This window comes from Pseudonaja textilis, chromosome 13, assembly GCF_049901715.1.
Source record: "Pseudonaja textilis isolate UNSWEBS1 chromosome 13, rPseTex1.2, whole genome shotgun sequence".
In the NCBI taxonomy this organism is placed as follows: Eukaryota; Metazoa; Chordata; class Lepidosauria; order Squamata; family Elapidae; genus Pseudonaja; species Pseudonaja textilis.
The window spans coordinates 21,414,365-21,440,885 of record NC_142002.1 but is presented as its reverse complement, the minus strand read 5'-3'; the positions used below and the strand labels follow the sequence as shown (position 1 = coordinate 21,440,885).

At 47.6% G+C, this 26,521-nt stretch overlaps 4 protein-coding genes across 11 annotated transcripts; 2 read left to right on the top strand and 2 right to left on the bottom strand.

Moving 5' to 3' along the window:
- The first annotated feature begins 323 nt into the window (after positions 1 to 323).
- On the top strand, positions 324 to 6,870 carry PIGB (phosphatidylinositol glycan anchor biosynthesis class B). 2 transcript variants are annotated; one of them, XM_087941746.1, is made up of 12 exons: positions 324 to 563; positions 652 to 769; positions 1,408 to 1,512; positions 1,644 to 1,774; positions 2,060 to 2,200; positions 2,471 to 2,522; positions 3,217 to 3,428; positions 3,690 to 3,754; positions 4,556 to 4,766; positions 5,080 to 5,260; positions 5,492 to 5,628; positions 6,326 to 6,870. In XM_087941746.1, exons 1-12 carry the CDS (start codon positions 331 to 333, stop codon positions 6,342 to 6,344), a joined length of 1,605 nt encoding a protein of 534 aa, XP_087797872.1. In that variant the 5' UTR covers positions 324 to 330; the 3' UTR covers positions 6,345 to 6,870. The 2 variants fall into 2 exon arrangements, with proteins under 2 accessions (XP_087797872.1, XP_026565537.1); XM_026709752.2 differs by lacking the exon at positions 5,492 to 5,628 and having other exon boundaries at positions 6,326 to 6,776.
- CCPG1 (cell cycle progression 1) lies at positions 6,640 to 18,726 on the bottom strand. Of its 6 annotated transcripts, none has more exons than XM_087941742.1 (10): positions 18,672 to 18,726; positions 18,259 to 18,328; positions 16,990 to 17,116; positions 16,347 to 16,426; positions 15,488 to 15,695; positions 14,430 to 14,483; positions 12,980 to 13,222; positions 9,323 to 9,465; positions 7,540 to 8,966; positions 6,640 to 7,199 (listed from the first exon to the last, which is right to left on the bottom strand). In XM_087941742.1, exons 2-10 carry the CDS (start codon positions 18,316 to 18,318, stop codon positions 7,055 to 7,057), a joined length of 2,487 nt encoding a protein of 828 aa, XP_087797868.1. In that variant the 5' UTR covers positions 18,319 to 18,328; positions 18,672 to 18,726; the 3' UTR covers positions 6,640 to 7,054. The 6 variants fall into 6 exon arrangements, with proteins under 6 accessions (XP_087797868.1, XP_087797869.1, XP_087797870.1 ...); XM_087941743.1 differs by having other exon boundaries at positions 9,323 to 9,438; XM_087941744.1 differs by having other exon boundaries at positions 9,323 to 9,432.
- Positions 18,727 to 18,898: 172 nt separating this feature from the next.
- PIERCE2 (piercer of microtubule wall 2) lies at positions 18,899 to 19,336 on the top strand. The gene has a single exon (XM_026709757.2). The coding sequence runs from the start codon at positions 18,971 to 18,973 to the stop codon at positions 19,259 to 19,261; it is 291 nt and encodes a 96-aa protein (XP_026565542.1). The 5' UTR covers positions 18,899 to 18,970; the 3' UTR covers positions 19,262 to 19,336.
- Positions 19,333 to 25,942, bottom strand: DNAAF4 (dynein axonemal assembly factor 4). 2 transcript variants are annotated; one of them, XM_026709755.2, is made up of 9 exons: positions 25,783 to 25,942; positions 25,552 to 25,699; positions 25,306 to 25,439; positions 24,026 to 24,254; positions 23,117 to 23,262; positions 22,065 to 22,174; positions 20,724 to 20,877; positions 20,387 to 20,492; positions 19,333 to 19,536 (listed from the first exon to the last, which is right to left on the bottom strand). In XM_026709755.2, exons 1-9 carry the CDS (start codon positions 25,903 to 25,905, stop codon positions 19,436 to 19,438), a joined length of 1,251 nt encoding a protein of 416 aa, XP_026565540.1. In that variant the 5' UTR covers positions 25,906 to 25,942; the 3' UTR covers positions 19,333 to 19,435. The 2 variants fall into 2 exon arrangements, with proteins under 2 accessions (XP_026565540.1, XP_087797873.1); XM_087941747.1 differs by lacking the exon at positions 25,552 to 25,699 and having other exon boundaries at positions 25,728 to 25,942.
- Between the last annotated feature and the right edge of the window lie 579 nt (positions 25,943 to 26,521).

Sequence of the window (26,521 nt, the reverse complement as noted above, 5' to 3'; positions counted from 1 at the left end):
AGGGGGCCTCGCTTCTCCTCCAGGAGCGGCCTGTTCGCACAGCTTCGGCGGGGCACCCCTAGGCAGGCGGCGGCGACGCCTTCCCGGGCGGCGGCGGCGGCGGCGGCGGCTCGCAGTCGGAGAGGGCGCGCAGGCGGGCAGCCTCCTTCCGGAGCGGCTCGGCGCCGTAGATGCCGCCGCCCACGCCCAGCACTATCACAGTCACCAGGCGCACCAGCCGCTCCCTCCCGCGCATGGCTGCCGTTGCTGCCGTTGCTGCCGCCCTCCTGCTGCGGCGCACGCGCGGGGAATTGGTGCAGTTTCGGCTTCTGCGCCTGCGCCCTCCCTCAGATGGCAGTCGCTATGGAGGCGGCCGTGGAGGCGTCTGCCGGAAGGCCTCGCAGGCGGAAGCCGGTGCGGCGGCCGGAGGGGCCGGAGCGGCAGGTGGCTGGTGCCGCGTCCCCCCGAGGACTCCTCGCGCTAAGCCTGGCGCTGCGGCTGGCCTGCTGCCTCTCGGTGCGGACCAGCTTCGTCCCGGACGAGTACTGGCAGTCGCTGGAGGTGGCGCACCGGGCGGCCTTCGGGTATCCGGGTCAGCGGCGGGAGTGGGGGGCGGGCGGCGGGAGGGCGCCTCTGCCCGTCCCTCCAGTGGAGTCCTTAACGGCGCGCCAGATATGGGAGCCTGACCTGGGAGTGGTCCGAGGGCCTGCGCAGCCCCCTGTACCCGCTGCTCTTCGCCGGCCTCTTCAAGGCGCTGCAGCTGCTGGCCAAGGACGAGGTGCCGCTGCTGGTGAGGGCCGGCCCTGGGCGGGCGGGGCACGTGAGGAAGTGGCGCTTTCTGGGAGAAAAAAAGGCCCGTTTTCCCCCGGAGGAGGAAGATGGCCGGCTGCCTTTCGAAGAAGCTGCCCTGAACCAGTTCTAGCCCGAGTGACAAATGGAAATGCCGCCCATCCCTCAGGCCCTGCCCGGAGTCAGCTGCCAGGCTCTTGCCCTTTGGGAGTTGGCTTCCCCATCATGATAACCAGAGCCAAGTCAGGTCAGCCCCCCTGCACTTGACTGGCCCTTGTTGCCAAGGGAAGCTGCCCGCCATTTCAAAAGCTGTCCGAGGGAAGCATTAGAAATTGCCGAGTGGCACCCATGTTTGGTGGAAGGGCGAAGACTTTTAGCAGAGACCTTTGGCTAAGTCAGACGCAGTCTAACAAAGCTGTTTTGACTTGAAAGCACAAGGCCAGTCTGAAAAATCCAAGCAGCGATACTGAAAACTTCTGTGTCAGTACAATATTTGGGGTGTTAGTTTTCCTGCTTTAAATGTGGTTTTGGAGGCTTTCTGTTTTAATGTATGCTTGCATTTTAGTGAAAGATCAGATTTCTCTTTGGAAAAAAGCAAAAATTACTTCCACGTTCTTATTGTGTCTCATCTTCTAACAGATTTGGCTCCCTAGGGTTTTCCAGGCAGTTCTGGCAGCATTTGCAGATGTGAAGTTATATTCCTTGGCCAAGCGACTGGATAACTTTGAGACGGCCCAATGGGTGGTGAGTCTCAGCCTCTCCCCTCAGTCTGCCAGCTACCTAGTGGTCTGAGACCTGACAGACTTCAGACCAAGGAATTTGCTGTGGCTGGGCCCCTCCATCACACCACTACTGTTCCTTGGTTTTGTTCCCAGTACTTTTGCCAGTTGTGTTCTTGGTTCACGTGGTATTGCTGTACCAGGACCCTCACCAACACCATGGAAGCAGTTCTCACCATCTTTGCTCTTTGCTACTATCCCATGGAAGGCACCAAAATGGAGAGCAGGTTAAAAACTTTGTATCATGGGATGTGGGGGCAGTGTCAGACAAATTATTCTCAGGCAGTTTTCTTGTGCTTGGCTGGTTTCCCAACATGTTTTCTTCAGAACAGCTTTTCCCTACTTTTTTTAGCCTTGAGCTCAGGGACTCCTCTCTTTTGTAAAATGCATGGATGCTACAGCTCCATGTACCTTTACATTTGAATAAACGTTAGGGCTGTATGATGGTTGGGAGCCCATCTCAGTGGCTTTCCTGTAGCTGTTCTGAAGTTTCCCACCTGCTGCCTTTCCAGCCGCTGCTACTTAGCCCTGGTTGCACTGGCATGCATCATCCGCCCGACAGCTGCCATTCCGTGGGCTCCGCTGCTGCTTTGGCACTTTGGAAAAGCGTCCAACAAGAGGCGGTTCCTCTGGGGTGCTTGCCTTCCAGTTGGGTAAGTAGGTCTTGAACTTGTGCTTTGTCAAAATCACCACAGTGAACATCTCACCTTTTAAACAGTACTCAACAATACAGAAATGACAGGAAGCATTATTGGACTCCAGGAAATGCTGTGCTTGGCATGGCATGAATGGGAAAGAGCAGAGCAAAGTGGAGTTGGTTGCGGACAGGTGTGGGAAACAAGGCCTGGGCCATCCAGGGCCTCAGGAGGGGGGAAGACCCCAGGCAGGAGAGAACCTGTCATTTTGCTTTTCTCTTTTAACAGACTAATTGCTTTGGGAGGTTCGTTAGTAGTTGACAGGATCTTTTTTGGCAAGGTAAGCTGGTGTCAAATCCTCCAAGCTGAGCCTTGAACCCAAATGCCTGGGAAGGGCTGCTGGCCCCTCACCGTCTTTCTCTGAGGTCTGCTCTTCCTACAGCCTGTGTGGGCCACCAGTCCCGCCTTACCTTTCTATGCTTGTCCCAACTTCTCTCCCCGCTTTTACCTGTCCCCATTTTCAAAAGGGCAAGACACTTGGCTTGCAAGAGAAACTGGTGAAAGATTGAGCCCAGGCCTTTTTTTGAGGATCAGACCAATGCAGGGTGGAGGTCGTAGGCCCTCCCCTTCATGTGATTCCTAGCTCCTTTTTTCCAATGGTGTAACTCTGTGCTGGAGATGGTGATGGTGTAGGAAAATGGGTTGCATCAGGGTGATGCCAGTCCTTGCCAAGCAAAGCAAATTCTCCCCCAGCGCGGGCTTGAGACTGTGAAACATACCTTTAGGCTGAGCTCAGTTGCTGGAGTTTCTTTACCTTTGTCCAATTTCCCAGCCCACCTTAGAGCGCTGACAAGCTGGCCATCTCCCATGGGAGCCTCAAGCAGACCTGACCCTGCTTTTCTTGCTCTGGAACTGGGGGAACTGGACCAATGTGGCTCCTGAATGTGTCCCGTCCTCCCCCAAGGGGTGCAGAGGAAAATTGCAGGCGTTTCTGTCATAGGGCAACCCGGCTATTCTTTTTCTCGTTCCTGCAGTGGGTCGTGGTTCCCCTCAACTTTCTGAAATTCAATGTTCTGCACGACCTGGCCACCTTCTATGGATCCCACTCCTGGCACTGGTATTTCACCCAGGGCTTGCCGGTGATCCTTGGTCCCCACCTGCCTTTCTTCCTCCATGGCTGTTTCAGTGCCCCAAGGAAACATCGTGTGTTCTTGGTTGTTGTGCTTTGGACCGTGACAGTCTACAGGTACCCCATGTTCCAGTTCTGAGATTAAGGCTTGTTCCATGCCCTGTCCTGTCCAGCCAGAGGTGCCTTAATCAGCTTGCCCGTAATCAGCCTAGCAAAAGGGAGCCCCCTGGCACATGGGCTGGTGGCGTTCTGCACAGAATGGAGCCTTCCAGGTTTTCTGAGGAAGAGAAAAGCCTTGGTCTTATTCAGGTAGAAGCCTGGGGGTGGGGTGGGTGGGGGTGGCGGCCATGACGGCCTTGCCCTGTCCATTTCTTCCAGTGTTCTTCATCACAAAGAATTCCGATTTATCTACTCCATCCTGCCCATCTGTATGCTCTTCTGCGGTAAGCACTTTGGCTTGATGGATATCGTCTTTTGTGGGATCCCTCTCCCCTTTTCCAAAGAAGGGCCAGCTGTTGTGCAGCGCCAGTCCTGGTAAGTTTTGTAAAAATGGCCCACGCCCGTCCCAAACATCGTGGCAGCCATGGCCATCTATCCAACAGCCACTTCCCCCTACTTCAGTTTTCTACCATACGGAGATTCTTTTATTTATTTTCTTAATATTGTGGTCCTTGAACTGGTGGTCCTCAACTTACGAGAGTTTGCTTAGTGACTTCAAAGTTACAATGGGCACTGAAAAAAGTGACTTATGACCATTTTGCACACTTAGGACTGTTGCAGCATCCCCAGGGTCATGTGATTTACGTTCAGGTGCTTGGCAGCTGACTCACATTTATGGCGGTTGCAGTGCCCCGGGGTCACTGACAAGCCAAGTCAATGGGGGAGGGGACCAGATACATTTAACAATGGTGTTACTTAGTTTAACAACTGTAATGATTCACTTGACAAACGGGGTAAGAAAAGTTGTGAAACCTCAACACATTTCTCACTTAGCAACATAAATTTTGGGCTCAATTGTGGTTCCTAAGTTGAGGACTACCTGTAATTCACCTCCTGAAGTGACAATAACTTCCGGGGTTTGCATTGTGTGTGGTCCTTATTCCTTCAGGTAATTATTTGCCATTTTAGAAGTGAGCACACACCTGGTGTCCTTCCCCGGCCGAGCACCATCCAGCAGATTCTCTTGAGCAGCCCTTTGGATGGTGCCTCCAGCCTGGCCCTTTCAGACTAGCTCATTTCCGTAGGGCATTCTCTGGTTCAACTGAAGAGGTGGAGAAGGGCTGCTGTCTCCTTCTTGCTGAGCTCCAACCTGCTCCTTGCCCTCTACACTGGTTTGGTCCATCAACGTGGCACTCTTGATGTGATGGTCTACCTCCGGGAGCTCTGCAGTCCTTTGACCCAAGGACAGACATCCATTCTCCTGCTAATGCCCTGTCATTCAACTCCTTTATACAGGTAAGGCCGAGGTTCTTGTCTAGCAGGCAGCTTGTCGTCTCCTACCCTGGAATGGTATTTCCCAAAGACCGAGAGTTGATAAAGGGGCGTGTTCAGGAAGTAGTCTGCCTTGCATTTTTACTTCAAGGTGGGTGAATCTCTGTTGCCTCGTAGAGACCTCTGGCAAGCCTCCAATCTCTCTCACCCTCCTTTTGATGCTTTTTTATCACCAAACCAAACCAAACCAAACCAAAAAAAAAGGGCAGGAACGGTGGAGGAATATCAGCCCAGTCAGCTCCCCTTTTCAACTGTTGTGGGTTTCTTTTGCTCCTAGCCACATTCACTGCCCACTGCAAATGAGATATCTTCAGTGCCCTCCAAATTTGATGGGAAGAAGCAACTATCTGGATGAAGCTGACTTATTTTACTCTCACCCTCTCCCGTGGCTCAACAAAGAGTTTCCTAACACTACGCAACTACCCTCCCATTTGGTCTTCTTCAGTGGACTTGAGCAGGTAGGGAAGCCCAAGCCTCCTGATCAGCAGAGCCTCCTTGGCAGGGCTCCTTCAGCCGGGAGCCTCACCGCCAAAGGGGGCCTGTGTGTTCTGACACGCCTAAAGAACTGCATGCTGGTGGCGGAGCCCACCACCCAGTGGTGGGATTCAAATATTTTTACCACTGGTTCAGTGGGCGCACTTTGTGCACGTGCACATTTTGCATGTGCACCAAATGCGCACTTTGCACAGGTGCAGAGGCATTCTAACTCCCCTCCTGCAAGTCTTCACGATCCAAGTTGCTTCAGCAGCTGCCGCACAGCACTCTTCTATGCCGTGCAAAGCAGCTGTGCTTCAAATTCAGAGGATAAAGGTGTATGGGTGCCCAGGTGGGTGGGTCGGCCCAACAGCATAGCGGCAGAGAGAACCGGTTTGGTCTCCGCTGCTCATCGCTGCTACCGGCTCAGAAGAACCGGTAGAATATCACCACTGTCACCACCACCCCGTGCCTCCTTCACAAGCTGCATTGCATGTCCCGATAGTAGCACATAGTAAATGTTAGTCTCCTTTAGGGTAAGGCAGAATGAATCTTGCTAGCTCAAGGTAACAGTGGCGCAGTAGTTAGAATGGAGTACTGCTGGATATCTCTGCAATTTAGCAGATTAGCCTGCAATTTGGCAGATCGAATCCCACCAGGCTCAAGGTTGACTCAGCCTTCCATCCTTCTGAGGTGGGTAAAATGAGGACTCAGACTGCTGGGGGCAAGAGGCTGACTCTGTAAACCGCATAGAGAGGGCTTGTAAAAGCACTGTGAAGTAGTAGTCCTAAGTCTAAGCGCTATGGCTATTGCTAATCAGAACTGGCTGTTTTTACTTAGTGGTTCATCAACAACATTCTGGATGCTTCATAGTGTATTTTCTTTTCAAAATCAGTTTGCTCTTTTCATTGGTGTAACTAAGATTTGGGGAGAGGAGGCAATCTACTAGTCTTGTTGCAGCTTTCCAAGCGAGTTGTTTATTGAACAAACATTTTTCAAAGTAGATGCCATCTATGTAATCCTTAACTGTTTTTTTCCCTGTATTATAGGAAATATCATCATTTCTGATTTCAAACAGATATGTAAAAGCTGCCAGATTCTTTCACACCCATCTGCCTCAAGGACGAGTTGGAAGCCATATTTATGTGTTCAAAAAAATATTTTGAAGATTGACGGAAATTGTTTAAGGGATTGGGGGGGGGATGGGGCTGGTGCAAGAGAAACGAGAAAGCAGCAACCCCTAACCTGAAGTATGTGGCTAAGTAAGTCCGAAGAGTGGCTCTGGAGAGATGGAAGGTGCCACTTTTTGTTTTTGCAAAGGTGGCCTGCTCAGACTATACGCAGCTAGGCAAACCTCTAAGAAAAGAGTTTGGAACCACTTTATTTGGTTTTTTTTACAACGTACAGATGTGCAAGGAAATTTAAAAGCAAGATGATCAGAAAGAGGACACACAACAAATCCCATTGTGATCAGAGTAATTAAACAGCTATCAAGATGTGCTTCTGGAGCATGAGATGAAATCTGTACCATATCTTTTAGTAGAACCAAGTACCAACATGTGCAAAAAAAAGCTTATTTTACAACTTGTCTAAAGCTACTGCTTACCCTGTTGATTTATTGTAATAGTAGAAAGCAGCCCAATTAATGCTTCCCAAGAAGACTGCAAGGCAGGAAGAAGGATGGAGACGAAGCCAGTGGATCTTTGGGCCCTGGTGAAAGCTGTCAGGGGGGCCAATCGTGGAGGGTTTTTGCCAGCCTGCAGGGCTCCCACACCCCTTCAGTACTTAGTGTCAAAAGGGAGCCGCCCCACTTCAATCTCCAGGTTTGCTGTGTGCCTCCCATTGCTGCGGCCTTGCTTTTGCCATCGGCTTTCCCTCTTAGAACGCTGCTGGTGCTTTGGAAGGTGTCTTTCCTGCTGAGGGCTGTAGGAGAACATGAAAGGGGGGGGGGCTTACTGGGGTGGTGTGTAGAAAGGAGGGGAAGCAAGCAGTGCCCTTGGAAGCCTCAGGTCCAGGTATTCCGACTCCTCGTCAAAGGAGCATGCTGTGGAGGTCCCTAGTCTTTCAATATTCCCGATACTAGTGTTTCATGGGGGCAAAGGAATTGGCCAACAGACCAGTAGTCCTTGTAACTTGTACCCTTAACATGAGCAGGGACTGCCTTTTCACTTCTCGGCTGGAGAGAAGCCTTCCTTGCAGAGGTATCCCTATGATCCCCACCCCAATGTGCAGCCCCCCTCCTTCCCTCATGCTTTGCACTCACCTGGATCCACACGGAGGTATCTGGTTATAATGATGAAAGTAGTACTGGTATATATACTTGTCCAGGCTTTCGAAGGCTCTGTCACTGGCTCTCTGGTATTCTTCCATGTCTTCAAGATAGTTTTTGACATCGTTAACAAAGTCTGAGAACAGCATCTGGTCATGAATAAAGACACCGTTGCAGAAAAAGTTGCTGATGAAAATTTCCAGTTCTTGCCAATGATGAAAGTTCTTTACTTCTTGCTGCAAATATTTGTGCATTAATTGATTAAATTCATCAGCCCGAATAGGATCCAGGACTTCGTTGAAGAGGCTAATAAATTCTTGGTGGGCACAATCAAAAATGCCAGAACAGCCTTTTAGGATGGTGTGGTGCTTTGGATTACCTGTGGGGCCCTTGGGACACTGTCCGGAAGCAGCATCTGTGGATAATGGCGAGAGGGGCTGGGTGTCCTCTGCCCGAGGTCTCCTGTGGCCAAACTGCCTTTGGCTTCCTGGCGCCCGGTGCTGGGCCGGCTTTGCAGGACCTTCACGAGAACTGTCCGTCGGATGCATTGTCCTCCCTTTTCTGTTAGTCTCATGTCTTCTGTCGCCATACCTTTTCTTCTCTCTTCCATCAAAGATATTTTTTGTTGTATCCTTAAAATGTCTAAAAGTGGACTTTACAGAATCTGAGAATTTTCTCAGGTTCTCTTTCACGGCTTCTTTGGCCTGCTTGATTTTCTCTTTATGGTGGCGTACAAATTCCTTGGTAGAATTCTTCATTGCATCAAAAGTTTCTTTTACAGAACCAAAAAAAGTTCCTTTTGGCTTGGCTTTACTTTGGCTTCCTCCTTTCCCTGCCGGTTTCTGGGCTTTTTCTGCTCTCTCTTGCTTCTCTGCACGATCTTTAACTTCAACGTACAGCTTCTCCCACAAATCTGACCGCTGCTGTTCAAAGCTGAGCTTCTTCTCCAGTTCAGTCAACATTCCTCGCAGGGTTTCTATCTCTTGGCTCTTGTGTGAACCGGACTCTGCCACCAGTGGCACATGCTGAGAGCTCAGCTTTTCCAAAGTTTCCCGAAGTGCTATGGTCACTTGACGTTCTTTATCGAGCTCTCTTCTCAGCATCTGAGCTTCAGCCAGTAGGGTCTCCTTTTGTTTCACAAAGCTCTGCATTCTGTATTTTTCCTCCTCCAAATGCGCTCTGAGTCTTTGGTTTTCAGTCACAACCAGTGACTCTGGGCCAGGGTCTTTGTTCTCCAAGTGTCTTACTTGTTCCCTCAGCTTCCTCAGCTCTTCCTGTAGCAGTGCCAAGGCTTTTTCCTCTCTCTGTAAAGATTCCCTCAAATGCTGGTTTTCTGAAGCAAGGTGATGTTTCTGAGATTCGAAGGATTTCTTTTCCATCTGCATTGCAAGCCAGCATTTTGCAAGGCCCTCCTTCAGCGACTGGGTGGAAAAAGAAAGCACACAAGTTGCACAGAAGGAAAAATAGACTGCTCCTAGCCAACAAATTTAGCACCAGCAGAATTATGAGAGCAGAACGCCTCCCTCCCTCCCCCTACAGAGAAAGGGCATTGAGGTGCAAAGAAGTTCTATTCCGCACTTTGTGTTTTGATGTGGGACAAGCCCTTGGCTCCTTCACCTTTGCCTCAGACTTAGTGACTGATGGCTTTGCAGCTCGCTAAAGCTTGAAGGACAACAAATACAATGTGTTGCCTCAACTTGTTTTTTGCCTGCTTGAAGTGACAAAGCTGCAAAACCTGTAGGGAAGAGTCTGTAGGGAATGGAAGCGTTCTCCTTACCCCACATGGCGTTTTACTTCCTTGTTGGCACTGCGAAAGATCCCCCTTCATATCATTCAGTTTGTCTTCGTGAATCTTCTCCGCTAGTTCCTGTCGTTTTTGGATCTGAACTGTACCTTGAAACATAAAATTTTCTTTTTTATCTGACAAGAAAAATGGGAAGTTAGGCACATCTGAGACACAGCTTAGAGACACAGCTTATTACAGAGACAAGTTTTCTTTCTTTAGTTTTATAAAGTGAACCATTACCTGATAAAGCAGATTGAAATGCTCAGCTTTAATAAAAATGAAAGTTGATACTGTTAAAGCAGCAGATTGTATTGCATGGGGGCACAGATGCCATGGGAGCATCTACCTCACAGCCAGCCTCACCTTAACACCTATTTTGGAAAGAGTGAACTGGGCAGGGGAGGGGAGGGGAGGGGAGGGGAAGAGGCAAGCCTACACCAGCCTTCTTTGAAACAATGGTTGCACCAAACTGCAGCAGCTTGGAATGGAACGGGGAAATGTCAGTGACCGAAGCCTGCACCAGCAGCCACTTGTATTACAAGAACATATGCAGCAACGCCCCAACAAACCGAAAAGACCTCCTGGTGTCAAAGGAACAGCAGCCACGGCCAAAGGCACTCGGGAGAGCAGCACTGACCTCAGGCCAGATACCTAGTTCCAGGAGAAAGGGCCCACAACAAAAACAAAGCAAAGATGGCTAAACTCCGTTTAACAGCAGCCCACTTCAATCATGTCTCTTACCTTCAAATTTTCCTAGGGACAAAAGCAGATAGATATCAGCATTTTTCTGATGGTAAGTGTAATGTTTTCTACCTCCAAACCAGAATCTGGGACTACCAGAAACCGATAAACACTTGATTGACCACTTCATTACAAAACCAGAATTTTGCCCATAATTTGTTTCCCATCTAAAGAAAATTCTGGAGGATGCTGAGATATGTTTCTCAGCTGGTTTGTTTACATTATGTGACTGGGCATGGAGTGCCCACATGTGGTCCATGGCGGATTTACAAAAGGATTTTTCTGCAACACAAAAGGCGACATCTGAGGAGCGCAGGCTCCTGTTGCGTAGTTTTTCTCTGGAGAAGGCCTTTCCCACGAACTCTGGGCTGGGACTGGAAGTGGACTACAGCTAGCTATAAAGGGAGTTCCATATCTAATCCTTATTTTGTTTTTGGGGATGGGGTAAGTGGTTAGAAATGTTAGATTCTGCATGTCTGACGAGTGGAACCATCACCTGATGGGTCACTGCAGAAATCACCTACTTTTGCCAATGGATCTCAACGTTCTCTCTGAAGGGATTATCCCATAAGGGGCAGTGCTTGGCTCGAGCCCACGACTTGGACATGGAGAACTGGAGTTTGGACTCTCCGTGTGCTAATCACTACCTACAACTCCCCTCTTTAGTCCTTTGCTCGGTTAGGAGAAAAAGCTTTCCCAGCAATTCTGATCTTGAAATTTATTTTTATAAATAAAAATAAGAACAATAAGAACTAACAAAAAGAATCAAATAAATTAGTAAAGTACAATAGAACAAAATTTGGGAAAACGAAAAACAAAAACAAACTTCCACCCCCCACGATGACAGCGAGTCACACTAGCCATCTGACCCACCTCAAAGGGATGGGGGAAGGGGGGGGGGACTGCCAGCTGGGTCGAGGGGAGCCGCATCTCCCCTCCCTAGCCAGGTATTACTCCCCTGAAAGACAGGGAGAAACGGCAGTCTAAAATGGCTGCCCTGAAGATGGAAAGCTGGAGCGGTGAAGTGGTGAGCGACATGTAACCAGATAAAAGAATTTGATTTTTTCTTAACAACCCCGAGAAGTAGAAAGAAAGAGTATCACCACAGCAAACAGAAAATAAGAGGAAAATACAAGGTAAACAAAATTGGAGAATAAAAAACTACAATGAAATTAGAGACTAAATTTTGAATAATATAAATTGACATTAATTAGGCATTGGACAAAATGCTGGACTTGCCTGGAATTGGTTATTATTAAGAAAACTAATTGTGGAAATGGTTGGAAATTAATGTTTAATATAACTAAGAGAGAAAAGAAAAGAAGTTTGAACAATGGAAAGTGATACAGAGCGCCATCTAATGTCAAAGATTTTTTTCCCCTACAAAATCTTATGGAAATTTACTGGTCTCATAACTTAAAGACAAATAAAATAATAAGAACCCCAGGAACTTTAAAAAGGAAGATAAATTCTACTAAGAGGATATACAAATGCAATTCCCTGGGACTGTTGGATGTTGATTGTGACAAAGAGACAGAAGGATTAATAAGAGAAACAAAGATAAAAGGAGACTTTTGGCAAGGATTGCAATAAAAGACTTTGAATATCAATAACTTAACTGATTATAAAAAAATGGAAGAAATAAGCAAAGAATTGCAAATTGTAAGAGAAATGCTGAAAGAAAGAAGGGAATTATTGGACATATTGGAAAACAAAATGATTGTGATGGAAGAAGAATGAAGAAATTCCAGTGAGGCAAAGTTAAAGGAAGAAGAAAGTGGCTCAGACAGACATGGAGAACAAGAGATACTGCCAGAAGACACTAAAGGAATTAAAACTATGACATTGATGACAGAGTCAATAAATAAAAGAGAAAATGTGCCCAGGACTAAACAAAAGAAGAAATTATACAAGAAGGAACTTCAAAAAAGAGAACAGGAAAGAGGGGGTGGGGGAAGAAGATGGGCGAAATATTAGAAGGAAAAAAGAAGGAAGACCAGGGAAATTTAGAAAAGGGAAACTTGGCTAAAATTAAAAGAAATAATAAAGCTGAAAAATTATTATCAGAGATAAGGGTTAGGGATTCTATAAGGAGGATACCACATGGTATATTGGTATTTAGTTTAAAACCTGCTGGGAAATATCTTAGGAATGCATAATTACATATATATATATATTCCTAAGAATGCATAATTATTTATTTATATATATATATATATAAAAACATGAACTGTATATAAAATGTGTTGTTATGAACCCTTTTCTTTTTTGAAGGATTAAAACAAGGGAATGGAAATGAATTAAAAATATGATTTTATAAGTAAAGTGAAGATAAAATGAGATATACTAAGAAGTTATTTTAGTGATTTGCTGGAGGGGATATATGGAGTTGACTATATATACAGTTGATTATTTAATGGATATTAGATGCGTATAACGAGAATATTTTATTATGATTAAAGTAGGGAATGGGAAATACCATGTGGATCCTAAATATATTGGCTTTACTGTAATTTTACTCTTCTCAGATTGTTTATTATATGTTGGCTTTGAGAAAATTAAGGACAATAATGATGTGTAATGCAAAATAAAATAAGTGGTAAGCTGAAAATGGAAATAGGGGAATAAAGAATTGAAAACTTATGTATGGATTATTGAATTAATGACCTGAAATATGAAATGCAAATTTATTTAAAGATGAAATGGATAATAACATTAGCTAACATTATATAAGATTAATGGAAATGAAAGTATGACTATGTACAAGTGTTATAACCTGGAAACATGTTGCTCACGTGAAAAGATGTGTAAAATTTAAAAAATAAAAAACTTTTTACCAAAAAAAAAAAAGCATTTCCAAAGCCCCAGGCTCCTGTTTTGCCCCTTGAAATACTCCGCTGCACTCACCATAGAAGTGTCCAAAGCCCATGCTGACCGCAATCACCAAGGCGAGGATAATGCATCGGTTCAGGCCACTGCTCAGCAGGTGCTTGGGCTGCTTGACTTCTGGGTCATGAGGCGGCAGGCCTTCCTCAGACTCTGAGCTGGAGAGAAGCCTCTTTTTTGCCCTCCGGCGCCTCAGGGCAGGGCTGGAGCCATGGCTGGTTTCATCACTGCTGGATTCCTCTCCACTTGGCTGCAGTGGAAAAACTGGGCAGCAAATTCAAGCAGTGAACACAAAGACTGTGGGATTCCCAAGCAGCAGCAGCAGCAGCAGCAGCAGGCCTGAAAGGGGGCCTGCTCAGGCCAGGCCCTTCCACCCACCCACACACACACACACGCAGCCCGGCGCCTTCCTGCCCTTGTATGTCAGAGCATGCCGCAGAGGCTTCCCTCTATGCTTGCTGGGACCAACTGTCAAGCAGACACCTGAAACTCTCTGTGCCTGCTCTGCTTGGGGGGCTGTCCTCCATCCAGGCTTTCTGGAGCTGAATCCTTGGCAAGTCCCATAATGGCCAGTCACATCCCATTGGAGCCATTTTATAAACAAAACCTTGGCTTTCCACAGAAGGGGAAAGCTTTTGAACCCTTTGAATGCAGCTCATTTTCAAAAAGTTGTTCCTGTGCCAGATGCAGGGGAAATATAGTTCAGGAATCAACCAGTCTTTGGGTCCCATAACTTCCAGAGCCCACTGGAAACTGATTGGGGCCAAAGCAACAGGACCAAAGCTTATGCCAAGCCTTAATCTGGTCAGAGAAGCTTCTCCCTCTTGCATGCGTGGTCAGGTGTGGGGAAACCCTGAAAGCCCTTGAATTTGCGTCCTGGCTCCGTTCTCTCTGCCTGTGGGCAAAAGGCCACCAAGGGCCCCCTTTGATTAGGGTCTGGAAAGGACGCCTCTGTCTTCCGCCAAGAAAAGGGGGCTTCATCAGCAGGCCAGCACGTTATCTAGGTAAGTCTTCACATTATGCAAAGGATTTCATTATGCAGATCACACTTGGAAAATTGCATGCATGGAAACACACAAGCACACAATAAACAGCAAGTCAGAAACCAAAAGCATGAAGCTGACTAAACTTAAGACTTTGGAATGGTACAATTGTCTCAGTCTTGTAACAGGAATTCTTACACGGATTTGAGATTTCTGGATTGGGGTTTGTGTTAAGTCTTTTAATTTGCCCGAGACCCTCAACTGCTTTTACACTCATCTTTAAGGTAAGACTGCTCAAAGAGCCCTGGTTTCTCTTCTGGGAGGCCTTCTCTTCCACCCCACACCCCACAAACATCTCCCCCAAGAATTCTCTCCTGCGGGGGAGTGGTGGGGAAATGCATCCTCTCTGCTTCCAAAGCATGAAAGCACGGCCCCGCTCCAGGGCCATCATGCCAGTTGAGGAGACAGGCCGGACATCGGCTGCTTACCCCATCCACTCACCCACCGCAGGACCACCGTCCAAAGCTGCTCCAACCAACCGGCTTTCGTATACAAAACAGAAGGAAAAGATTTTTAACCTCCAACCAAGAGGGTGCAGCCAAAAGCCAATCCCAGAGCCCTGCCTCCTTCGAGCCCTCCCTGTGCAGACTCCAGACATTGCCACAGGGCTACAGCTCATGTGCCTTGACTTAGGCCTGGCTGAGAAAGAAGCAGCAGCTGCTTGTTTGTAGGACCCCAGAGGTGCCAGACTACGACTCTCATCACCGTTTTCAATTAACCTAAATGACTGGCAGTTAGTCTGCATCTTCTCCCAAGAAGAGGTTGAAGAGAAGGAAAAGTAATTCTAATGCAAGAGATGACTTGATTTAAAACACTCACTTTCCAGAAAGACTGTGATTAAAAGAAGCCAGAAAGCACATCTAAACTCAAGAGAATCAAGCTTAATCTGGGGTTAAATACTAACTCTACATAACAGCTCTAAGTAAGAGCTTAGAAATACTCTTGCATGCTCCATCTTGTTTCCTAATCGAGGTTTTAAAAATCCCCAATAACCTCTATTTCCAATGAAATGGTGAGTGGTGGAGTCCCAAGTCCCGTAACAAAGACTCGCCTCTGGTTGTCCTGTGCACAGAGTAACATTCTTGGCCAGAGGCGGCAAGGAGCAGGGGACCGATTCTTCAGAAGGCCTCTCCAAACCAGATGAAGACCACTAAGCAACCCTGAAGGATACCTAGCCCTACTTCATTGGAGAGGAGAGCTTCTAATTTATGGCATATCTTTCACGGTGTTCAAGTGATTACACAGAGCGCCAGATGAAGCTCACACTCAACAATACAATGTTACAAAGAGAGATAAGGTTTTTTTTCAAAAAAGAGTCCTAACAATGGAGAGCCAATAGACTTAGGGCAAAAACCGGTTTCCTATTCAAGGAAACAACTCAAGGACATAAAGTTTGGGGAAATGTTTGAGGACTGTTGCCCTCAGAATGTTCTCTGTTTCCACAGAATGCTGCCTTGCTTTTAAGAGATTGAAGAACTCTACATACCTGTTTCTGGCTGGCAAAAGGTATACTGGCTGCTGGAAGAGGAACCCATGTTGAAATTTTCCAAGGCCTGACCTTCCTCCTCTCCTGAGGCAGCTTCTTCCTGGCTTCCAACTTCTTCCACCTTTGGCACCTCCAGAGTCACAATATCTGAATCATCACTTACTGCTCCCACGCAGGAAGTCTCATCCAGCAATTTTTCTTTTTCATCCTTGGATATAATGTTAAATGAGCAGCTTTTTATTATCAACATGAAAAAATAAATTTATAACTCTTTGCAAGTGCATTATCAAACTGTTAACTCAGATTTTACACACAGATGGCCTGGCTTCTATAGCCTGCTCACTGATGTACAACAGTCTTTATCAGTTGGGAGAGAAAGCTCTGAGCACAGGGCTTCCGGGGCCCAACAAGCTCATATCCGGATTGGGTAAGGCCTGTTCTGAGGAAGGGCAGCACAGCTTTCCTGCACAGTGTTTCCAGAGGCAGTAACTTCCCGACTTGCCCTTATCTCCTATGGCCCCAGGACTGTGGCTTTCTCCTAGTTGGAAGCCTCCAGAAATGTTGACCAGCATCTTGCAAAGAAAACCCAGCAGAGAATAAGGTGGAAGGTTGACACCCAACCCCTCCCTCCTTCATTTAGAGCACGCTCCTAGGGACTCTTGTAACAAGGTCAGAGCCTGCTAGCATCAGAACAGGCAACGGAGCAGGGAGGGAAAGATCAGCTGGGCCTCCTCTTTTGGCACAAACTCTGCCAGAAAGGACACTTGCAATGTTTCACCTTTCTCCTGACAGCTACAGATGTGAGAGGCTTTTGTCCCTACAGGTGATCTTCCAAGCCTTTTGTTGAATCATGACTTACCCCAGGAACCAGCTTGCTAGGCTCCATGGGGGGCTGGCTTGTAGCGCTCCCTGGTGCCCCATCACCCTGGCCGAAGTCAACTACAGAAGGAAGGATGAAGACATACAAGGTTGCCCAGAGCTCCAGAAATGACCCCTCTTTATGCACGTCTCTGCTCTTGCACACACTCATACTGCTCAGGCCAATCTAAGTGGGCGTATCGAGCTTTCCCCTCGAGAACCTGGACCGGACAGCATCAAGTATATAGCATGAATGTCTACTGTACCCATTGCACAGGAATCTGCCTACAACAACTTGGGAATGATTCTACTACAAATGAGACTTTATCTCCAAGGCTGATATAGTTTCAGTCACAAACCAGTGACTGCCCTGCTTTGGTGCTCCTAATGCGCCCCATTGCCATCCCACTAGCAACTACCAGCCTATTTATGCCCCACACAGGGAAGATCATTACAGAGCTTATCCCCAAATACCTAAGTCAGAACAAAGCTTCCCATTTCATCCCTGGCCATCCAAATCTCAGATCTCTTCCTCTTCCATGCAGCCAGACATCTCTCTGTTGGCTCAGCAATCCTCACCTGCAATTCCCAGAAGCTCTTTGGCCCAAATGAGAATGCTGCCAAGGCTCTGTGTCCAGACTCACCTGGCAAAGTGGCAGCCTGCCGCTGCTGCTCTTCCTCTTGTGTTGGAGACAGAAATTCCTCCGAAGCCAGTTCCTCGTGGCCACTTATGCTATCAGAGTCTGGTGCTGCTGCTTCAACGTCGGAGCCCTAAAAACACAAACACGCTCACTGGAGATTGAGTTGGAAGCTCCACAAAGAGTCCCCTGATAATATCAACATGTCATTGGAACCTAAGAACAGGGATGGGCAACTAGCAGTCCACAAGCATTTGCTCCCCAAATATCTTTTATTTCTCCTTTATTTGCTCCCCAAATAAATGTGGGAAGGTGGGAGGCCTCTCAGAAACAATGCAAAAGACAGAAATATTTTCCAGCCTCCCAAACTCTGCCTGACATAGCAGCAGAGCCTCCTAGGGCCCGGAAGTAGACTGCAGAAAAGGACAGAGTGCTACGCAAATGCTATTGTGGCTCTCGTTGGGCTTCTTCAGTTATCCTCACGCTCTAAAAAAGGAGGAGACAGACTGCTCTAAGCCAAGATAGTCATACCACCTTCAAGCACCTTGAGACCCTGGGCTACAGGGACCTTTTCACCATCAGGAATCTGGGGAAATGAACTCCATATGGCTTTCCTGCTCCATCTGAAAACCAGAGAACACATCTGGTGCCAGAACTCAAAGGACCTGTTCTTCCTCTCTTTTATCTTATGCTAGGGAGTGCAATTAGCTTCCCACAGCCCCACTGCTTAAGGTCTGGCTTGCTTTGGTTCCTGAAATCAAGTCAAAACTTTGTTTTTTTGTGGCAGACATCCCGGGGGCCCTCCCAAAGACTTCCCCACTTCAGAAGCTTTGATGCAAGCAGCTCCTGGGTCCCAAAGAAGGGTTTCTCCAGTGAGGTGCTTCTGTCAAAACCCGCAAAGATATCAGGGATTTTAAGTTGACTTTAACGGTGGCCTCTTGCAGGATGGGGTTGCTTCCACGCCAGCTGTGCTTGAGGTCTGGGGGCTGAAAGGCAAAGGGCCACCAACGTGACTGGCAAGTTCTTAACAGATCTGGGGGGCGGGAGAAGGTGTTAACAAACCCAGTGAAGGCTTGAGCGTCGCTAGGAAAGGCCAAGCCAGCAACGCCCAATCAAGGGAGGAAGAACAGGCGGCCCCGCATCGCCCTCCTTTGCAGTAGCCCTTCCAGGGCTCCGCCAACATTTCCTGCCCTGCCTGGCCCAAGAGGTGCCTCTGCCGTTCCTCCGAGGCGCTCCTGCACTGCAGGCAGCCAGGCCCCGAAGTCTGCCCGGTACCTCGTGGTTGATGACCGTCCAGCCACACGACGAGTCGCTGTCGCTGGAAATTTCGGACATTTTGAAGCAGCTGGAAGGAAAAGAGACTCTTCAGCGGGCGGCCTTCTCCCTCTCTGCCAGGAACAGGACCTGGGCGGCCTTCCGACGCTGACACCCCGCCACCCCCTAAGGCTGCCTGTCCGGAGCGGCCGCCGCCGCCGCGGGAGGGGACGCAGGCCGAGCAGCGCCGGGGCACAGGGGGAGGACTGGGCTCTCCACCCTTCGCCTCCCCCGCGCAAAGCCCTGGGCTCTGCGGGCCCTGCACGCCCCCCCCCAAGGGCCGCGGGGAGCAACGGCCCTCCGCCCCGCCTTTCCTCCCGTGCGAAGAGGGCGCTCGGCGGGGCAGACCGGCCAGGAGGCCGCGGGCGGCCTACCTGCTGCAGCGGCGCAGCGACCGCCGGCCTCCCCTGCTTCGCCAGAACAACAACCGGGGACCGGAAAGGCGACGCCGTTGCGCCTGCGCCTCCCGTGGGGCGTCTGCCGGGAAGCGTAGTCCGCCTCCGCCCGGCGCTGCGGTAGGCTGGCCGCTGCGGAACTACACGCCCCAGGGGGGAGCGCGGCCGGGGGCGGCGTCGCGCATCAACAAAGGGCGGGGCCGGGCCGTTGCCCGGGCGACGCGGAGGGCAGCTCGCCGCAAAGGCCTCCTCCTCCTCTGCTGCTTCTGCCGGGCCGGATGGCCGCCGGGGGAGCCTGGCCGCGGAGTATCTCCGGAGCCAACCCGGGCAACCCTGTCTTCACGTGCCTGGCGGACGCGCGGGCGCTGGTGACAGGCACGCCCCTGAGCGCGCCGGTACCGCTGCTCTACAAGACCACCGCCGGCGATTACGGCGCCCTGCGCCCCACCTCGGCCACGGCGCCCTGCCGCTTCTGCCCACTGGAGAGCGCCTTCACCGCCCACCTGGCCGCCGCCGGGCCGCCGCAGCACAACGGGATCAACACGGGCGCCGACCGCTCGCCGGTGTAGCCCCCCCTCCGTCGCCCGCCCGCCCGCCCCCGCAGGGAGAAGAGCGGTGGAGAGGCGAAGGCGGCAGGAGGAGGAGAAGCGCCTTTATTGGGCTTGTCGGGAGTGAGGAGGCTCCAGAGGGAGCGGAGGACGCCCAGTCCAAAAACATCTTCTAAACTTGCCAGAAGAATTTTTCTACTCGTTGCCTTGAATTATGCGCCGAATCTTCTCCACATCCTGTCCTATATTTTTATCTGTAGGCTCGATCTTGAGAGCAGCCAGATAATCTTGAAGGCCTAGAATAATTTTAGCACCCATAATTTAGCTTGGAAGCCACACCACCTGCGTCAAGAGTATTAACAGCCTTCCTGAAAATAGCTTTACACCCAGGTAAGCCTAGGATCAGGGTCAACTCCTCAGACACCCAGCACTGGGGCTTCCCAGCCTCTTAATATGACGAGAAGAATATGTGAAGTTTAGTAGAATACAATTAATTTAATCTAAATACAAAATACCAACCCCATCTCCACAATTAGCATTTTATAAATAATTCCAAAATTATAAGCTAGATTCCCAAATCACATTTCACAAATAACAATGAAGAATGTAAATGGGCCAAGCTATATTGGTGGTGATGGTTTTTTTAAACAAAATAACAGATTAATATATTTTTTGGCATACACCATATGGAACTTATGTACATTTTTCTCTGGGAGAGACACTAAATTAGAACAATACAACTGACAGGAAGAGCCTGAGAAGAGACAGGAGAAGAAAAGAATGGCCACCTCATAAAAGACTGATGCAAGAAAGCAGCTGATTCTTAAGTTCTTAATGAAGCTTTGCAGGCAACAGATTCACACAGGACTAAGCTTGGAAAAAGAAAGGATTTGGAGTTTGGCAGAGGAACAGATGTTCTGAGTCTAGAAAATAAGATTCTCTCCTCCCAATTTCCCATAAACTGAAATATTTTACATAAATAATAATTTTAATATTAGCTCATTTCTACTGGTTTCAAGAAGCACTGAGATTAAACCTACATTTAAACCTACATTAAACCTTTTTGTAAGGAGAAAATGACAGCAATATAATGAAACAAAAATAAAAGTAGAGGCATTTTACCTTTCAAAGACTCCCCTTCCTTACCTTCTGTATACAATTCCAGTTCACAGAATGCTGTCCCACGCCTCAGGTGAGCTTTTAATCTTGCCTTGGCATTGTTGGAAACCGGAGGGGTGAGCAACTCCAAGGCCTGGCCAAATAAAATGTACAGATGGAGTGTGAACTAACCCATCTTTATTTCTAAGTACATCATTTAGGTCCTTGCTATCAGTTCAAGAGCACAAATATATCCTCTTTAAAGGCAACCTGTAGCGGAAGCTTCATAAGTGGATCACTTGATACAAAAGGTGCCCTCTAAATTTGAGTGGAATCCCTCAGATAGCATGGTCCCATACTATAAAGGGCTATAAAGGTCAAATACCTGAGAGGCATCCTCAATTACTTTATGTAGATTTCTCAGCCTCAGGTGGCAAGCAGCTCGATTCAAATATAAGGTTGGTATCTGGTTATTAATACGAATTGCCAAGTTGTAAGCATTGACGGCAGCCAGATAGTTACCGGTTTCAAACATTTTGCTAAAAAAAAAAAAATAACCTATGTGAACAAAGGAATAGCTACTGCATTTCCAACAGGGCTTCAAACTTTGACATCTTGACTAAAGAACCATAAACTGATTGTGTCAACCACCCACTTATTTAGTAAGAGCTGAACATATTTACAGGGCTTTGTGACTCAGTAAATGTACCGTATTTCCCCATGTATAAGCACCCCCTTTGTATAAGCCACCCCCCCAATTTTTGGACTGTGAAGTTTTGAAAAAAATATTTTATTAGAGAAACAAGTTATGAAGAAAGAAAATTTACAAAGAAACAAAATTCGACGTCTAGATCTACAACTTCGGTCATGACGCCGAAAGCGGTGCGGCGACGCTAGCAATCTACGCATCGGAACGAGAGTAGGAACGAAGCATTCAGGCCGATGCCTAGCGTATGCATTTCTATCGCGTACTCGCACTCGTAATCGTATCATCACGTACAATTTTACAAAAAGTATAGCATACTGCTGGAAAACCAGTTTATTCCTACTTTATTATTTTATGCATTTTTCACGTATAAAAAGTGTACCTGCTTTGTATATGCCACCCCCCTACTTTTTGGGCTTGAAAATTTTGGAAAAAAGGGGTGGCTTATACATGGGGAAATACGGTATTTTTCTACTTATTGACAGCACACACACATAAATTACACTGGTGACTCTATAAGGTTTACAAGACACTGAAATAGAAGACTTACAACCAAACGATACCCTATCTTGGTATGTATATATGGCACACCCCATTTCGTTATAATTAACGAAAAGCCCAGCTACACAATGACTGCCTTGAAAATGCTGTGGCATAGGGGAGCACTCAGGAACTGCTATTCTGGTTGCTTAAGGAAGAAGAATGCAGGAGAGAGAAAGCTGTATACTAATGAATATTGAAGCCCAACAAACTGGCCCTCTTCTCCTCCAACTCTAAGCCAGGGATCCCCAACCCCCAGGCTGTGGACTTGGCACTGGTCCATGTCATGCCAGAAACCGGTCCGTGCAAACAAAGTCCCATCTGCAGGATGCAGGCAACACACAAAACCCCACCCCCTTCAGTCCGTGGAGAAGCCTCCCTCCACGGAACCAGTCCCTGGTGCCCAAACGGTTTGGGGCTGCTGCTCTAAACCATAGTGGGTTTTGGAGACCACCTTTGGGAAGTCCATTCCAAACTCACTTTCCCTTGTCTTTCAACCACTCTGGGTTCTTTTCCTCTTCTTTTAAATCCTCGATCTCAGCAATATCTGCATTTATTATCCTGCGAGCCTCTGCTTGTTTACATAGCCACTGCAAATAAAAGACACACACACAACATCAGCTAGATGCTCCTAGGTAAACTATCAGAGAAGCATGGCTTCAAAACAAGCTCTTCCTGCCTAGGATTCTACTCAGAGGCTCAACAGATTTCATCCAACTAGTAAAACTCGTTGCTGTTGACATCCTGCTCTTGCAGAGGCTGCCTCTTCTCCTGGGATTTCTGTTAACAGAAAAAAAATCCCTGAAGAGAAATGACAACATTTCTCCATATGTTGTATTTTCCCTACTTTATGTCAAAGTTTGCAGTTACAATGTTTATTTTTGTGATCTACAATTAGCACAGTAAAGCACTGCTCACATAGACATCATAAAATCTCTCTAACTGGTCTCAAACATTTTTTCTTCAGGTATAGCTTTTTATTTTCTAGCATTTTGTCTCCAAGACTGTATTGCTACTGAGGCGATGCCAGTCCCTCTACATAGGCCTAGTCAGGAAATATATTCTACATGTTTGTATGAACAAATACTTATGCTTCTGTAACTGTTCCTATAGGGTGTCTTCAAGGCTCTGTGGCTCTCTACAGGTAGTGCAGTGGTGTTGAAGATGCATTCCTGATACTAATTTTCTTTGCCAGAGCATTTAATAAGACCATCCCCTTTCCCTGGGGCTATGACTTCAAGCCATGCCTCATGAAATATTGTGGAGCATTTATTCCAGATCTGCAGGGTAAAGAAAGGAGAGTATCAACTGGGAAAATCTTACTCTTCACAAGCCATTACAATTCCTCACTATTTTATGGGGCATGACCCAAGACAAATTCCTGGTGCCTTTCCACGCAAGGACACTGAATATTTTTTCAACCTTGGTGTTGAAAAGTAGTAGAGGAAGCAAGCACCATCTCTTTTCCAATAACATGCTAGAACTCCTCTGCCTGCCAGCACCACATGGCACAAAGCAGTCAAGCCCCCTACCTCTTCCTCCTCTGGGATTCGTGATTCTCTAAGGGCTGTTGGAAAGACACGAGGTGTAAAATGTATCATAATGCTACCAGGAGGACGTGGAGAAGGAATTGAATCTTCCTTTATCTTTTCTGAAAACATATTTCCATAATTTCCACCTGTAATAGTCAAACACAAAAGCTGTTTAATGCTATATTCCTGTTCATGGTTAATAGTAGCAATAAGGGAGAAAAAGGAGTCCAGCCACAGATGTTTCTTATTTCTGATATTTATAAAGCAAATGTCTGCAGATGACAAATGCAAGAAGATTGAAACAAAACCAAATACTGAATATATCCCTACGACACATTCCTGGAATGTGCTACTATGAGTTACGTCCTCCATAGATTTTTTTTTTTTTTTGGGGGGGGGAGGGGAGAACGGGACACACAAAAAGAATACAGGGCTGTACACTTGTATCATGCCAGCCTTTTGAGGCATATTCCAGAAATCTGAATGGAAATTTATTTCATTGAACTAGGCCACAGAAACAGAATCTTGAAAGCCCCCCACTTGAGTTTCCCTTTTAACACTATAGTGAGTCAGGGAGGACAGACTGAGATGCTTTGCCACATTTTTGCTCCTGCTGGGGCTTAAAGCATGCTTTTGAATATGCAACCATCACAGACTTGGTCTGGTTTCCCCAAGGTGAAATTACTGCAGAACATCGCTACAAATTTTTTTGAAAAATGCTTTGGGATAGTTATTTGTGCATTTTTGAAAGGACTGTATTTTTAGTTCACATTATATGTTGTGAATCTACACACTGAAATTCAACATGGAAAGCTTTTGATTTTTTTTTTTTAAATATTTTAAACAGCCAGACTAGAGCAAAAAGACAGCAGTGTCCCATGAAAGGAAGTGCCATGAGAATGTTAATACCTTTAGCTAATGCTCCTGATGTGGACACTCCCTTTCCAGCAAAAGATCCCAAGTTCTGGCATTCTTTTATTTCTCGGAGAACTTCTGTATTTCTGTTTGGCAACTGGAATTTAGTACATACTTTCTTTTGCATCTCATTCTGCCTTTTCCATGCTTCAATCTCCTCAGTGCTTTTTTTCCGTTCTTGTTCTTTTAGCTCTTCTATTCTTTTTCTTTCTGCTTCTTCTAGCTGTTTGAATTATAGGACATGCATTCTGAAATTATTTTTCTGTTAAGGGGCAAGTTTCCTCATTAACAACTTATCAGGCAGGTAATTAAGATTCCCCCTTTCAGAGGCACAGTTTTCAGAAGGCCACAGGGAAGTTAAATACAAGGCAGAATCTAGAAGTAGAGGAGCAGCCTGCTCCATAAAACTCAAAGGCACCCGCATCTCTTCTCTACAGTATCATCTGAGCAAAATGAGGATTTGCAGAAATGCATCTGATTTCTCACAGCAAAAGATGAACTGCTAGTTTAATTCTTCATCCACCTACCGATAGTATAATACCTCATTTCCAGAAGCATTTCAGTATTAGCCTTGTACTTATTAATTTTAATAAGCTTATGAGTTGCTCCAATCACAAATGACTGAGCTGCATGTACAATATACACAGATATCACTAGCACTTAAGAGTGAAGTAGGTGGAGAGTGGATGTTCACCAGAATTGATAACCCATCCAATGGGTGCTAGGAAAAGCAAGATTGCACTCCAATGAAAAGGAGGTGAGAAGGTAGAAAAAAAATGGAGGACGCAAGTTGAGTGAAGAGCCTGAGGACTATGAACAGCTGTGGGGAAACAAGTGTAATGGGACAAAAGAAATTAGAGTTCAACTGTTGCAGAAAGAATAGAGGCCCAGTTGGCCCAAACTCAAGAAGAGTTATAATGAGGACCAAAAGGTGTGCCAGGGAATGAAGCTGCCATGGCTTGAGAAAGAAGAATAAAGAATCGGCTATGGGGGTCCAGATGTGAAAATACAAGGCCAACAAGACGTAGAGCTTGGACACAATGGCATGGTAAAGCATTATCGTGGTCTGTAATTAAAAGACCCTTATTTGAGGAATGGTTCCACGGCCCATAAAGTAGAAAGGCCAGACATGGGTTTATAATTGGGGGGGAGGGGAGAGGACAGAAAAGGAAGGAGGAAAGAGAAAGACCGCCAAGAAGAGGCTGATGATGGGTCAGAATCCTAAGGCTAGAAAGCAAACTAAGCTTTCACCTCCTGGGAAGAGGGCCATTTACCTTGATGGTGGCATCCAGAGCAAATCTGCCGCGTTCCCGTTTCTCTGCAGACTTCGCCGCTGCTTTCGCTCGGGCCTCCTCCTGAGCTTGGAGGACGGCCTCTTCGCGAATTTCCCGCATCTTTGCTTCGTTCCCTGAAAAAGCCGTTTCGGCTGGGAAAGGGGCAGGAGACAGAAACCGGCCGCACGGGGGTATTTGGGTAGGACCCCACCCCCCGCAGCCGAGCCCCCCGCCGCCGCCCCTCACCGTCCTCCGCCCGCAGCGACGCCCACGGGACCGCCTCCTTCTTGAGCAGGGTGAAGACGACGCAGCCATCCCGGATCTCGGCGCGGCTGCGCTCGGCGTCGATAGGGGCGAAGAGCGCGGCTTCGAAGAGCAACGGCGGCGCGTTCACCTGCGGGAGGCGGGCAGCAGCGGGTTACCTGGCGTCCGCCGGGCCTTCCGGGCAGCGCCCTCCGGGCCGCCCCTCGAGCCCACCTTGAGGTACCGCTCCGTGCAGAAGAGGCCGTGGGGGCGGAGGCGGCCGGCCCGCAGCGGCACGGTCAGGCGCACGGCCTCGGACGTCTGCTCCCAGCTGAAGTCGTGCACCCAGACGGGCATGGCGGCCGTTGCCCGGACGCTGGGAGCCAGAAGCGCCGCCCCTCCCGCAGACTTCCGCCGGAAGCCACTCTAGCCGCTTGCGCCGGCTACGGCTCACCGCGGTAAGTCTGTACTGCCCGGGCTGTTGTTCGTTCGACGCCGCTGAAGCGAAACAGACTGTGTCCCGCCACCCATTTCCCAGAACAGGACATGAATTCCACGAACGACAAAATACATCAAAAACCGGTTTAATCACTGGCGTCAGATCCTTTCAGCTCGCCATCCATCCACAGCGAAACAAAAATGTCATTCCTATACTTCCTAGAGTAGCTCACACAGGCACCATGATATGAAATCATTTGTATTACATAGTAATTTCATTTCTTACTAGAGGAACAATAACGGACAAAGTTTGGGAGATTGATTCCAATTTGAATTACATCAACTTTGCCACGCGTCACAGTCCTGTTGCATGTGTTATTTCAGACATGCCCGACTATTATTTTAAAAGTTGCTGGAAAAATAAACGTCACCAATGTGGAACACATTTGAGGTTGTATAAAAATTACTCAACTGATATCCCCAAAACAGGTATAGGTAAGCATACATAAGAAAAGACATGTTTTAATATGAAACA